Below are 13,612 nucleotides of genomic sequence, written 5' to 3'. Positions count from 1 at the left end.
TGAGTTTTGATGAGAGAGAAAGAAGGTGGGTAAAGAGAGACGATGAATGTGTTAGTGAGCAGGGTAATATGTTGGTGGGTAAGGAAGAGAAGGTGCCGGAAGAAAATGGTAAAATCAGAGAGAAGAAGATTATATGGCTTAGAGAATTAGGTTAAGATATTTGGTTGTGAGTAATTGTGTATTAGTGTCGGATTTGTTAGTGCAAACGACCATAATCTGGGTGGTTAATAGTATATAAGGATAATATTTTGTTTTTCTAGATCATGATATTTGATTTCTTTTACATTTTTATGAGTTTTTACTTCATATTTGATATACATGGGACGTGTTATAAATTTCGTTGCCTAACAAAATCATTTCAAATATGAATGCGTGACTATAAAATTATTTTCAAATGGTCAATAATTAATACAAGATTAAACATTTCGGAGTCCACATGTATATAATTTTATGGTTTCTAATATATTTTCATAGTTTCTTTCCTTTTAAAATACATCAATTAACTATTTGAAAAGAATATATTTACTTTCACTCATTTATGAGACCTTTTTATGCTACATAATAATCTTTATTTGTTAGAGAGATTGAAGATTGATTGATATAAAACTTACTATCCTTAATCAAACATGAGCACCGAAAATAATAACTACTTAAAAATTAATATAACAAGAGGTTGTGGGTAGTGATTTAGCTTTCGTCGCCCCTAAATTTGACAAATCTTAAGGAAAATCATCATTGTCTAAGGAATCGTTTGCGACTTTTGACGATTTGATGAAGAAAATGGAAGGAAAGACGGTGGAGACGTCTCTCGTCAATTCTACCGATCATCCTAAGGCCCCAGTTAAAGGTAGAAAGCAAAGGAAGTAAAGAGCGGTTTAAGGTGCCGAAATCAAACAATTCAATGTGTTTATCAAGGATATTAGAGTTGCTGTCGATATAGATGGTTGTCAATCTTTCGTTCGTTGAGTAGATTGGACTCCCTCTTTTGTATCGCTTTTAAATCATGTTTTAGTTTAGACTGTGATGATTTTTTGTGCTTTTTCTAGCTTTCTTTTGTCTTTATTTTCAATTGATCCTGTTATGTTGTGAGCTTTTGTTTTAGGTAGTGCATTTTGTTTAGCTCGATAGTTTAGAATTGTTTGTATATTATTACGGGTTTCATTTTTAAAGAAACTCCTACTCCGTATTGAATTATAAAAGTTATTTCGTTTTCCCGGGGAAAAAAAAAAAGCACCCCCACCTCATAATCTTGTGAGTATTGTTTACACTTTACTGTTTTTTATCCTTCCACGTGTATGGTCTACAAACCGCCTATATATGTCTCGCAAAATAATAATACGTATATGTACCAGTTTAAGACCCGTGAAATCACGGGTTTATTTAAAGAAAACGTTAAAAAACTAATAAAATAATAATTACTAAAAACATTCATATCTGCAGCACTTGAAACAAACTTGAACACTATGAATATACCACAACATGTTGGACTTTAAAAAATGTAGAATTTCTATTTGAAAGCGAAATGAAGTAGAATTTAGCCACAACTAATATCCAAATACATAATACATATTTCCATACAAAAGCCTTCTAATTGTGGGCATTCAGATCTCACACTTTTGCTTCCTAGTGGCATTGTCGTCACTACTGGAGGTGGATGAACTAAATTGAGATTAAAGAACATTTCCAATTGCAAGTTAATAGACACCAAATGCTTAAGAAATGATAATGACAACTAATAATAAATGAAACCTTAGTATTAACAAAGATGAACACTTGTTATGTAAACCATTGGTATATATAGAACCTTATCATGAACTTCAAAATTCAAATGGAGTACCTAAAATACAACCACCATTAAATTGCATCAAAACAAAAAATATCATAGAAACCAAATAAACCCAAGTACAATATCGAGCTATCACCTCGATATTAACACAACTTGAATTAGATACCAGATCAAATCACATATTGAGTCATACATATTTGCAACTTAAAAGATATATCACCTTACCAAACCCATCCTACAATAGGTGCCTATTAAGAAAGACAATATAGAAAATGCATAAAGTAAGGCTTCACCCGTGACATGCAAAAAGACCTCCGTAATCTTTTTTAACCGACATTCTTCGTTGCATTGGTACAGTACAACACAAAAAATGAAATTAAAACATGTCACGGGTAACTGTGATGCTCATATTATAATGATCAAAGTGATTAGCAAGGTCAAGTAGACTATATCTATAGAGACCATTTAATAAATTTACAAGTTGTATGCAAGTTGTAGCGCAAATTTGTAGAGCATACCTCATAATTGTTCAATTGCTAGTGAAGAACATGTTCTGCAAAAAAAACTGAAATAATTCATTTTATTGACGCCTGATTCTAGTATGTGTGATATATGCTAAGAAAAATTAACAAATTCAAAATGAAATATCTTTAAAAAGAAATGGGTCAATATTGCCACCCTCTACAAACACTTCTAAAGGAAATAAGATGTCTTCATGATGTATTGTGAAATTGGTCCTTACAACATGGATGGCATAATGTTTACATTAGTCTCAAGCTATTACATAACATATCAGACACTAACTAAACACCTACATACATATTTCAAAGAGTCACTTACTGTACAACATTGGGCAACTCGAAGGACATTTCATCGAACACCTTCCACACCCTACTCACACCTGCATTAAATTCAATTATAAGTTAATAAAATTTGACCTTAAAAATAGCTCAAGCATACAAAAAATACTTTAAATCGATGACCAAACACATTATTATTACACTCGCTAGTTTAGAGAGAAACATTGAGAATCATTCAAGATAACAATGTTTAGCAACAAAAATGTAGGCACCTGATTATTTTTGAGTAAAAGTGGAGTATGAGATTATGGTATTTATCAGCAATGACAATCAAATGTATAAATTAATTCATCTACGAAATAAACTCACAATTACATCAAAACTCCACCTTTAAGAAGCAAAACTAATGAGGATACATTATAATTTATGCATCACCAAACCTTCTCAAGTAAATAGAAAGAAGAATAGAGTTAGTAACTAAACAATCAACCTTAATCTAAGAGTTGAGACATACTTCAAATTAATCAACCTAAGTTAAAATTGTGAGGTCAAAAAAGTAGATGAGTTAGAACACATAAACCAAACTAAAGCATACAAAAATAGATGAGGTAAAATAACCACCTACATAATTCAGTGATAAACTACAAAACCCATTATAAATGTGAGCATAAAAATTGCATAAATTAAGCATTACCAACAAAATTAACTTATTTGATGACCCAAGTTTCATAAACTTTTAGATACTGAGTAATATAATAATAATAATAATACCATTTTTATCTCATAACAACCAACTTTTCTGCTGATCTAATGAACTTTTGTGATTTGGCAGTTACTATGCATATCAAAATCAAACGATAGTTCATTGACAAAACTAAGAAACTAAGAAATACTAAGCCTGAACATTAGTTCATTGATCTACATTAATAAACAAACAGATGAAAGTATCATGTCTTTGTATTTACCCGTTAAAGAAAATCCAAGTTCGTAGTAGATATAAATCGATTAAACATAACACCTTCCATGCTGATTCCATATGACTCGATTTCTGTTAGACATTTCATCAAACACCTTTCATCCAATTTGATGATGACTATTTATCTTCATCCTTTGAGCACCTGCAATTTGTACAACACAAAAGAATATGAAATTTGATGTTGAAAAACGCAACTATTAAACATAGTTTCACCGTGAACACAACCCTATTTTATAAATCGAACAGTTGACTTTTTCAACCATAAATGGTTTCCAGATTATGTAGATTTCATGAATTTTGTTATAGGAGTAAGGAGTAAGTACATGTTGTAAATGGCCTTTTAATTTATTAAAAGATTAATGTAAAAGATGAAGGAATGGCGAGAGGAAGATAAACGGATGTGAGAATTTGAAAGAGACTCTTCTCTGTGTGTTTTCAAATTCTTGATTGTAGCCAAATCAATTTAAAAGTTTGCAGGCAGGCGTGCATCTACTCGTGACGCTAATTGGTAGAGAGTTGTTGTGTTAAGTTGCAGAGATTTAGGTGGGAGAGCGTGCTATTTACTAAGCGTATTTTATTAATAGATATTTTAATTTAATCATATTCAATTAAGATAAATTAATAATTAATGACATCATTATTTTTTTTATCAGAAATTACCAGGAAATGCCGTGTGTCCTTTTTGTTTTTTTAAAGCTTTGATAAGCCATCCTAATGACATCAGCTTAATTGTATTTTATAAGAGTCTATAGATAGATAGATAGATTATATGTATATTTCTTCATCAAATTACTTGATAAGATTCCTTGATGATAATCAGTACAACTTTTTAACTGAAAAGATAACAAACAAGAACAAGAATGGAAGTTTGTATGTCACTTAAACCAAACCACTCACTTCCCAAAACAACAACATCATCATCATCAGCAATTGATGATTCACATTTAATCATCAGACACTCATCATTTTCATCACAAGTTCAAAGAAAAAAGCAGAATAATAAGAGTTGTAGATTAATAGTGGTTCAAGCTAAAAGTAAAAAAGGAATGCAAGCAAGACAGTTTCAACGTCAAATGCCAGCTATGCCTAAAATTGAAGATGATGGAAACCCTAGATTTGTTATTTTCATCCGTATGGCCAATGTTAGTACATATATTTATCTTCATCTTCACTCATTCTATATTCTAATTGTTGATAATTACAGTGCTATTTTTATGCTATAATTACCAAACTGTGTGGTTAAAGAAACTTGTAACTAACCAAATGAATCAGTTAAAGCTATAGTAAACTCTATGTTATAACTCAAGTGGTAGTGCCTGACACTCTTTGTTAGAGGTCAGGAGTTTCGACTCCTGGTACTACAACATTGCAGACAGGGTTATCCCTACTTTGAAATCCACCCAAGGTCGTCTTTCGTACATTGCGTTGCGGAGGCAGCAGGGAGGGGGTTTTACCGGCCATGCTCTCGGATTGGTCCGGGTTTCCTCCAGGGCAGCAGTTGGGCCCGAGATGATCGCGTGGGTGTTTTAGTCCCCTTGGTGATTTAAATTAAAGTTAAAACCATAGTAATTAATAAAAATGTACTACTACATTAGGTACATTGTAATTGTCATAATATGACAATTTTTAACAAGTTTATTAAGGCTGTTTATTACTTTTATTATAGGTATATCTATGGTATCCTGTTAGTATAGTAGCAGGAGGCACAACAGCAAAGATTCTGCTTGCAGGCAAAGATAATTTTGTTGGGAAATACATTTACAAAGACACTTTATCCAAAAATCTCGCAGGAGTTATTTATAAAGTAAGTTTTAATATCAGTTGCATTATGTTATTCAATGATGTTAAATTTATTGACGGTTGGAGTTTTTACTTGTTTTGCGAACGTGGCAGGACGAGAAGGAGGTTCAAAAAACAGCAGTTCGTCAGCATCGTGTGTTGCGGGCAGCTACAGAATTCAGATATGGCTACAAGATTGTCGTTAGTTATTGTTGACATTGTATGTGGAACCACTGTTGTAAAAGTCGGCCAACGTGTCGGGTTGGGGACTAACCCGTCCCGTTTCGCCCAAAACACCTAAAAAGTTGGCCAAGGTCAAAATTAGGGTCAAAGTTGGTCAAATTTTAAAATATTTATGTTATATGTTTGATATATTTATGTATATATACGCACGAGCGCACACACTCACACACACACATAACGGAATTTGTTAACTACAGGCCCAAGGGCTGTCGTTAAGATGAATAAAAAACTTGTACAGAGCGGTTTCGTTTGACTTTAATGTGGCAGTTATTTAATTCTACAAGCTTTGTATGCAACTTAACAACAACCCTAAGGGCCGTCGTTAGCATTTTCCATATATGATTTATTAATTAATACAAGTCAACGTTGGTCAACACCTGACTTGTCCCTCCAAGTTCCCGACCGCCTGGTATCCGACTCGGGACTTTTACATCCTTGTGTGGAATTGATAATTATAGATGATTAGCTTAATTTTTTATTTAATGATTCAGGAAGGTACCAACATAAGAGCAGCACTTGCAAGCAATGATGTAATTGAGGTATTTTTATGTTTATATGACACGAAAAAATATTAAGATGTATCAGGTAGTTGATCTTAGTGTTCAAAATGTAAATTTTCAGCTCCCAACGAAAGACGAACTGAAAACAGTGCTTGATAAAGTGTTGGATTTCTTCGGGGATGCCAAAGAGTCATTCGGGAAATTAACAGATCTGACATCAGCATCAGACGAGTCCGCAGAAACCAACAGTGATAACAAATCTAAGTGAGTTTGGTATTCATGGCTAAACTGTAACATTTTTGATGGTTGTATGCACTAAAATACACTTTGGACAATATTTGCAACCGTTTGACCCATTTGACCCGTTTCCTTTTTTATTACTTCTGATAAAAGTACCTGAATTGACCCATTTATATAAAATGGGTCTAAGTTTCAACCGCTAACCACCGCCAATCAACAGGGTCAAAAGCTGATTGTGAAGGCGAAAGAGTGATTTGCAGATTCACCCCATACCCTCTTACAAGCAAAATTCAAAATGAGGTTTTTTACAATATAATTTACTGTACATTTTTGTTTCAAATATGTGCTCAATATCAGATATTTGCAGTTTATTGTCAACAGTACATAATCTTTGTTTTCATATATCTTTTGATTCTTTCATACAAAACTAGTGTTAGGACATTATAAACCTACGGCTAGTTCTATTTATTTAATTGAAACCCGAGCACTATCTTCGGTTTGGCACAAGTATTAGAGCGGTTTTTTTCCTAGTAGCCAGCCCGAAAATCTCGTCTAAGTTAACATCATCGGGTCCCACCCCGTTAGGCAGTTTCCAATCGAAGTGGTACAAAAGTCTAGCCAAAGTTAGTTCTATTGTAGCCAACCCAAACGAATAACCGGGACAACCACGTCTCCCTCCGCCAAACGGTAAAAACCGAAAATCTTGACCTCGAAAGTCAGCCTCGTTTTCCACAAACCTTTCGGGATCATAAACCAAAGGATTCTCCCATGAGTTTGGGTCACGTCCTATGGCGTACGTATTGATTAGAACTCTAGTTTTTTGGGGTATATCGTACCCTTCTATAGTGCATTTTTGCATCGATTCACGAGGGACGAGAAGTGGGACCGCAGTACGTAACCGCATAGTTTCTTTAATTACCGCTTTTAGATAATTAAAATTGTGAAGGTCACTTTCTTCAACTTCGCCTTTGATTTCTGCTATGCTCTTGATTTCGGTTTGTGCTTTCTCTACTACTTTCGGGTGTCTTACGAGCTCGGTCATGGCCCATTCGAGAGTAGCCGATGTTGTGTCGGTTCCTGCTACAAACATGTCCTGTACAAACAACGTTGTGTTAGGTACTAATGACAAAACATGGTTACAAATTGTAATAACGAGTGGGAAATGACCCGCACGTAATAGAAAATGGTTGCACTCTATATCTTAAACCTAAAAAAAATATAAATATTAATAAATTAAATTATGACGTCATGCTGACGTCAACATGACGTTAGCAAAAGTTAGTGTTCATAAACTGCCTTATAATATATGGTTTTGATTACCAGAACAAGAGCTTTAAGATTATCATCAGTGATTGGAACTTCAAGATCATCTTGTTGTTGAACACGAAGCAAAACATCAACAAAATCTTCACTCGAATTCGTACCTAATTGCCCTTTCTTCATAATATGATCATTAATAATGTTATCACAAACTTCACTCAACTCTTTCAGATTCTTCAACATCCTTCTTTTCGACCCACTCACCGAGTTAACCCATTCCCAATCGGGATAAAAATCACCCAAACAGAACCCCGCAAATAACGCTTGTGTCTCGCTCAAAATCCTCACCAAATCATCCCCTGCATCCTCTCTAAAAAACCGCTTCCCAAATGCAACTCTACACAACACATCATTCGCTAGTCGAAAAAACAACTCACTAACATCAACCTCGAGTCCACACCGAGTTGACACGGTTTGTATCAACCGAGTTACTTCCTCATTTCTAATAAGTTGGAACGAATTGACCCGTTTTGGGCTAAGTAACTCGGTGACACAAATTTTTCGGGCTTGGCGCCAATATGGGCCATATGGTGAAAAGGTAACATCAGAGCAGTTAAATGATAAGTAGTGAGCTGAAACGAGGTGGGGCCGGTTACAAAAGACATGATCGTGAGTTTTAAGAATGAGTTGAGCGATTCGGGCTGAGGATATGACAATTGTTGGGACATGTCCAAGCTTAAGGTAAAGGATTGGCCCGTATTGGTCAGATAAACGGGCTAAGGATTTGTGGGGCATGTCGGAGATGAGGTGGAGGTGGCCGATGATGGGGAGTTTGGGTGGTGATGGTGGGAGATTGGTCGCCGGAGTTGATGGTTTATGGTGGTGGAACAAGTAGGCAATGGTGGTTAAGGATATAAGGGTCATGAAAATAGCTATAAGTGTCAAATGTTCCATTTTTTTTTTACTGAGAATGGGTTGTGGGTTGTTTGTTAAGTAGTAAATGGCTGTTTGGGGATATATGTTGAGAGTTGGGTGTTAGGTTTGTAATTACTGTTTAAATGATGTTACCAACGTGGCATTGATTTTTGTAATTGTACAAAATTAGAAAGACTATATATAGGCAGGTATGTTTGGTTCTCATATTTCATCTTAAACTTTTAACCATAAACAACATTCCTTTTTTTTTTTTTTTTTTTTTTATAAGTATCATACCCAATGAACTTCAATACTCCATACTTCGAAGATCACCTTGATGGATTAGTAAAAAACATTGTTAAGAATTGAGGTTTGAACAATCCTTAATCAAAACACAACCAGAACTTAAATCAAAATCGATCGAACACCTTAGATTCAAGGAGATAACAAATATAGAGAACAAGATTATAAGTGCCAAAATTACAAGTGCCAAAATTAATAAACAAGAACTATTGTTCACAAACGGAATGATGAAGAATCAATAACAAATTTGAGAGGAACACCCGATCAAAATGAATGACAAAGTGAATCGTGTGCTAAAGCTGCAACAGGAGCGTGTTAGAAACCCTAGAATTAGGGTGTATAAATACAGCATCAAGATGCACTTAGCCCCTTTGACTTTACTTTGATGCCTTGAACACCCACAACCCTTCCATAATGTAAAGACCAACTTTAGCCATTGACCATCCATACTTTAAGCTGAAAAGTCCTAGAACTAAAGAATAAGATAACAGAAAATTTTACAAGTTCCAAACTAAGTTTGATATTTTAACATCCCTCTCAAACTTATGTTTGGAACATGTCCTTTAAACCCAACCCATTAGCTAAAAACGAATGTTGATTTGAACCCAAGCCTTTAAGTCAAGATGTCAGCAAGTTGGTTTTCAGACTCAATCTTAACAGTTTTGATTAAACCACGTGTAACCTTATGTCTTATAAAATGAACATCTATTTCAAAATGCTTGGTTCTTTCACGGAAAAAAGGGTTAGCTACAATTTGTAAAGCAGATGAGTTGTCACAACACAATTCAACAGGTTACTCAACATTAATACACATATCCTAAAGCAAATTTTTGATCTAAACAATTTCACAAGTTATTGATGTCATGGCCCTATATTCAGATTCAGTGGAGGACCTGGATATTGTAGCTTATTTTTTACTTTTCCAAGAAACTAATGATTTACAGAAATAGACCAAGTAACCATTAACAGATTTTCTATTTAGTTGCATTTACCCCAATCAGCATTACAATAAGCATCAAGAGAAAAACTATTGTCTTTCCCAAAGTGCAGACCCTTACCAGGTGACCCCTTCATATATCTAAGAACTTTGAATGCAAGATCGGAGTGTGATTGTAAAGGGGAGTGCATATACTGGCTTAGGACTTGCACAAAGAATGAGATATCAGGCCTAGTGAGGGTAAGATAGATTAATCTGCCAACAAGTTTTTAATATTCAGTAATATTATCAAGAGGTTTATCATTAGTACTTGGATCACAGGCAACACCCCATATTAGGTTCCATAGGAGTATTAATGGGTTTACATCCCAACATCCATAATCATTCAATAATTCTAAGCAATGCTTTCTCTAAGACATGCATATACCATCATTAGTATTCAACACTTCAATGCCCAAAAAATATTATAACTTGCCAAGATCTTTTATCAAAAATTTAGTTTTTAAATAAGTTTTGAACTTTTCAATTTCGTGCAAGTTATTACCAGTTATAACAATGTCATACACATAAACAAGCAAGGCAATAAAGACATCATCAACATTCTTGACATATAAAGAGTAATCACTAGTACTATGTTTAAAGCCATTATCAATCAAAGCAGAGTTGAGTTTAGCATTCCATTGCCTAGGTGCTTGTTTCAAGCCATATAAAGATTTATTAAGTTTGCGCACATTGTTATTATTTCTAGGAATGTACCCTTCAAGAAGGGTCATATAAACATTTTCATCTAAGTCGCCATATAAAAAGGCATTATTAACATCAAGTTGGAACAGACTCGCACAACAATGGTAACTAAGCATCTTACAGTAACATGCTTAACAATGGGGGGAAAAGGTCTCATAATAGTCTATCCCCTCCCCCCTTCCCCCCTTTTGACTATATCCCTTAGCAACAAATCTAGCTTTGTACCTTTCAATCTCACTATTGGATTTGCATTTAATTTTGTAAATCCATTTGCATCCCATGGGTTTTCTACCAGCAGGTAATTCATTTATGGTCCAAGTGTTATTCCTATTCAGGGCTTCCATTTCTAAGTTCATTGCCTAAAATCAATTCTTATCTAGACAGGTTTGATTATAATTTTGAGGTTCACAAGACTTGTTTAGATTTGAGATAAAGCAATAGTTTTCATTATCAAGCAAAAAATAGTTAACCACCCTTTCAATACCATATTTGACTTTCCCTTCAACAACATATTCATTATATTTTTTAGGCATTTGTAACTCTTTGGTAGACCTCCTTAGAGTATTATGTGGGTCAGGAGGAAGAGGAACATTATTTTCAGTGACATTATTGCCCTCAGGAGATGGAATAATTCCATTGGTGTTGCTGTAGGACCATGATCAGGGGAATGATCACCATCATGCACATGTCTCCCTTTCATCTTTGGGACTTTCAGTGTTAGGGATGTTTCAAAACATTTTGTCAAAAAATTTTGAGTGATTGATTTGTTTATCATCAGGTTGTACAGTAAAAGACTTCATTTTGTATGGGAAAACAGTTTCATAAAATTTACATCCCTTAAAAAAAACACAACTTTGTTATCAAGACTGTACAACTTGTAACCCCTTTTCTCATTTGAAAAACCAATTAAAATACATCTTTCATATCCGTTACTAAACTGGTCATTTGGATTTAAAACAGAGGCATAACTTAAAGAACCAAAACACCTTAAATTTGAGAGACTTGGTTCCTATTAAACACATGCTCATAGGGGGTATTTTCAGCTAACAAAAATGATGTGGTCCTGTTGATCAAATAACACACAGTCAAGACACATTCATTCCACAAATTCAAAGGCAATACCCCCTGAAACATTATGGCTCTTGCTATATTAAGCAAATGCCTATATTTCCTTTCAACAATACCATTCTGTTGTGGCGTGTAAGGACATGAGGTTTGATGAATTTAGTCCCTTTTTAGCTGTGTAGTCATTCATTTTATTATTAATAAATTCAGTTCCATTATAACTTCTTAGAACCTTAACATGAGTGTTAAATTGGTTTTCAAGCAGGGCAACAAAGTTGTATATATTAGTGTAAACTTCTTTTTTGGATTTTAGCATAAAGATGCACACAGCTCTGGAATAATCGTCAACAATGGTCATAAAGGACTTATATCCCTCCCTACTTTGAATTCTGAAGGAACCCCATAGGTCTAAATGAATTAAATCACCAAGTTTTTTAGACTTGTGATCACTTAGAAGAAAAACTTCTCTTGTTTGTTTAGCCTTATGGCACACATCACAAGGTTTATCTTTGAGGTATGGGATCTGCCCTCAATGGTGGCTTTAATTGCAGATGACATCTGGTGTGGGTCGCCATAGCCCATGATTGTTTCTTTACATGTGTGGCGAATGACGTGGTAACCTGCAGATGATAGGAGCAACTGGCATACACTACGTACATAAATAAATCACAGTCACCCATATCACGATAGAAGGCCAAGACAACTGCATCATTCAAAAACCAAAAGTAAAACAATTAAAAAAAATAGGCAAAATGTTGATGAAAAATACAACAGACAAATTATGATAGTATACCAATGCCTACGCCTCATGTAAATCATAATCCAGAACAAAATCACAAAATTTGAAAAATAAAAGTAAAAGCAATATAGCAAATGAAACACGAAATCTACTTTTTGAAGAGATTAGAAAAAGAATCACATAATGTCTGTACATAATTATAAAATAGTAAAGAAAATGAATCAAATAGAAGCAAATACACACCAACAAAAAAAACCCCTCAAAGTGATAACTCATCAATAAAATCGAGAACAATTGGATTTGTTGATCACATAACATTGCACTGCAATTAAATTCAAAAATATAATAAAATATATAAAGCAACGGAGCCATCATCGTATTTTTGAATTCCTCCGAAAGGAAGGGTGGTAAGTTGATCATTTACCTATCGGGGTCTGATCGATCCTATTTTTTTAAGTTAGGTAAGGGTCAGTTTTATTGTAGAGAGTCTTATGCAATGCATAATGCCCGTACGGTTGTTCGATTCTATCTTTTTTTTGTCTTGTTATTATTTTATCTTTCTTTTATCTTCCCCTCATCTAGCATGAGTTGCATTTTAGAGTTAAATAAGTTAAACCATAGAAATATAGAAGTATGGAATCTGACCTAGGTTTAGTTAAACCAGTTTTCTGCCCATTTCCTATCAAAACGTTGAAGTGTCATTTTTAATGAAATTGGCTCATTTTTGGAAACCTTTGAGCTCGGAATCTTCTTAAGGAGATCATGGCTTATTTTTACATTATCTCTGTCACACCTCGTCACTAAATTCGAACAATAATAAAAGTATATTAACACAAATAGCGTTAAAATATTTATTGAAACAAACAGAAAAAAACAATAGTATAAATAAAGTAAAATGGAAAATGTGGCTCAGACATGTCTATATATTTAAGCAAGAGTACATGAAGCGCATCGGCTGAAACCTGTAGGTTACCCCGCCAAGATGCGCAGTCATATTTTCTCATTGCTAAATCGAGATTTAACATATTAATCATCACAACCTTTCATTTTATTACTTTTCAAAATAACCAAACTGTGAAGTGCAAAGCTGTTAATCGTGGCAAACCATTTAGTTTTTTACTTTAATCATTTAGCCAAAGTCAGCTATCAATATGCATGTAGTTCAACCAAGATTCAATGAATCATAATGGCTGCAGTTGTTTTTTTTTTTACCACAGTAAGGTAATCAGTATTAATTAAATCCATAAAAACGTGAACAATTGTAGTATCCAATACCAGCCAGTAGGAAAAAAGTATTAAAGGGATGGACCAATCACCAAAAACCT

General features: G+C 34.1%; 2 protein-coding genes across 2 annotated transcripts; one reads left to right on the top strand and one right to left on the bottom strand.

Moving 5' to 3' along the window:
- The first annotated feature begins 4,422 nt into the window (after positions 1-4,422).
- On the top strand, positions 4,423-7,758 carry LOC139872942 (protein HHL1, chloroplastic-like). The gene is made up of 6 exons (XM_071860877.1): positions 4,423-4,704; positions 5,229-5,366; positions 5,456-5,542; positions 6,076-6,123; positions 6,206-6,624; positions 7,648-7,758. The coding sequence occupies exons 1-5, from the start codon at positions 4,423-4,425 to the stop codon at positions 6,350-6,352; spliced, it is 702 nt and encodes a 233-aa protein (XP_071716978.1). The 3' UTR covers positions 6,353-6,624; positions 7,648-7,758.
- On the bottom strand, positions 6,751-8,541 carry LOC139872941 (tryptamine 5-hydroxylase-like). The gene is made up of 2 exons (XM_071860876.1): positions 7,645-8,541; positions 6,751-7,417 (listed from the first exon to the last, which is right to left on the bottom strand). Exons 1-2 carry the CDS (start codon positions 8,536-8,538, stop codon positions 6,812-6,814), a joined length of 1,500 nt encoding a protein of 499 aa, XP_071716977.1. The 5' UTR covers positions 8,539-8,541; the 3' UTR covers positions 6,751-6,811.
- Between the last annotated feature and the right edge of the window lie 5,071 nt (positions 8,542-13,612).

The sequence above is a fragment of the Rutidosis leptorrhynchoides genome, chromosome 10, assembly GCF_046630445.1.
Source record: "Rutidosis leptorrhynchoides isolate AG116_Rl617_1_P2 chromosome 10, CSIRO_AGI_Rlap_v1, whole genome shotgun sequence".
In the NCBI taxonomy this organism is placed as follows: domain Eukaryota; kingdom Viridiplantae; phylum Streptophyta; class Magnoliopsida; order Asterales; family Asteraceae; genus Rutidosis; species Rutidosis leptorrhynchoides.
The sequence above is the reverse complement of the archived record's forward strand: the minus strand, read 5'-3'. Positions and strand labels throughout refer to the sequence as shown.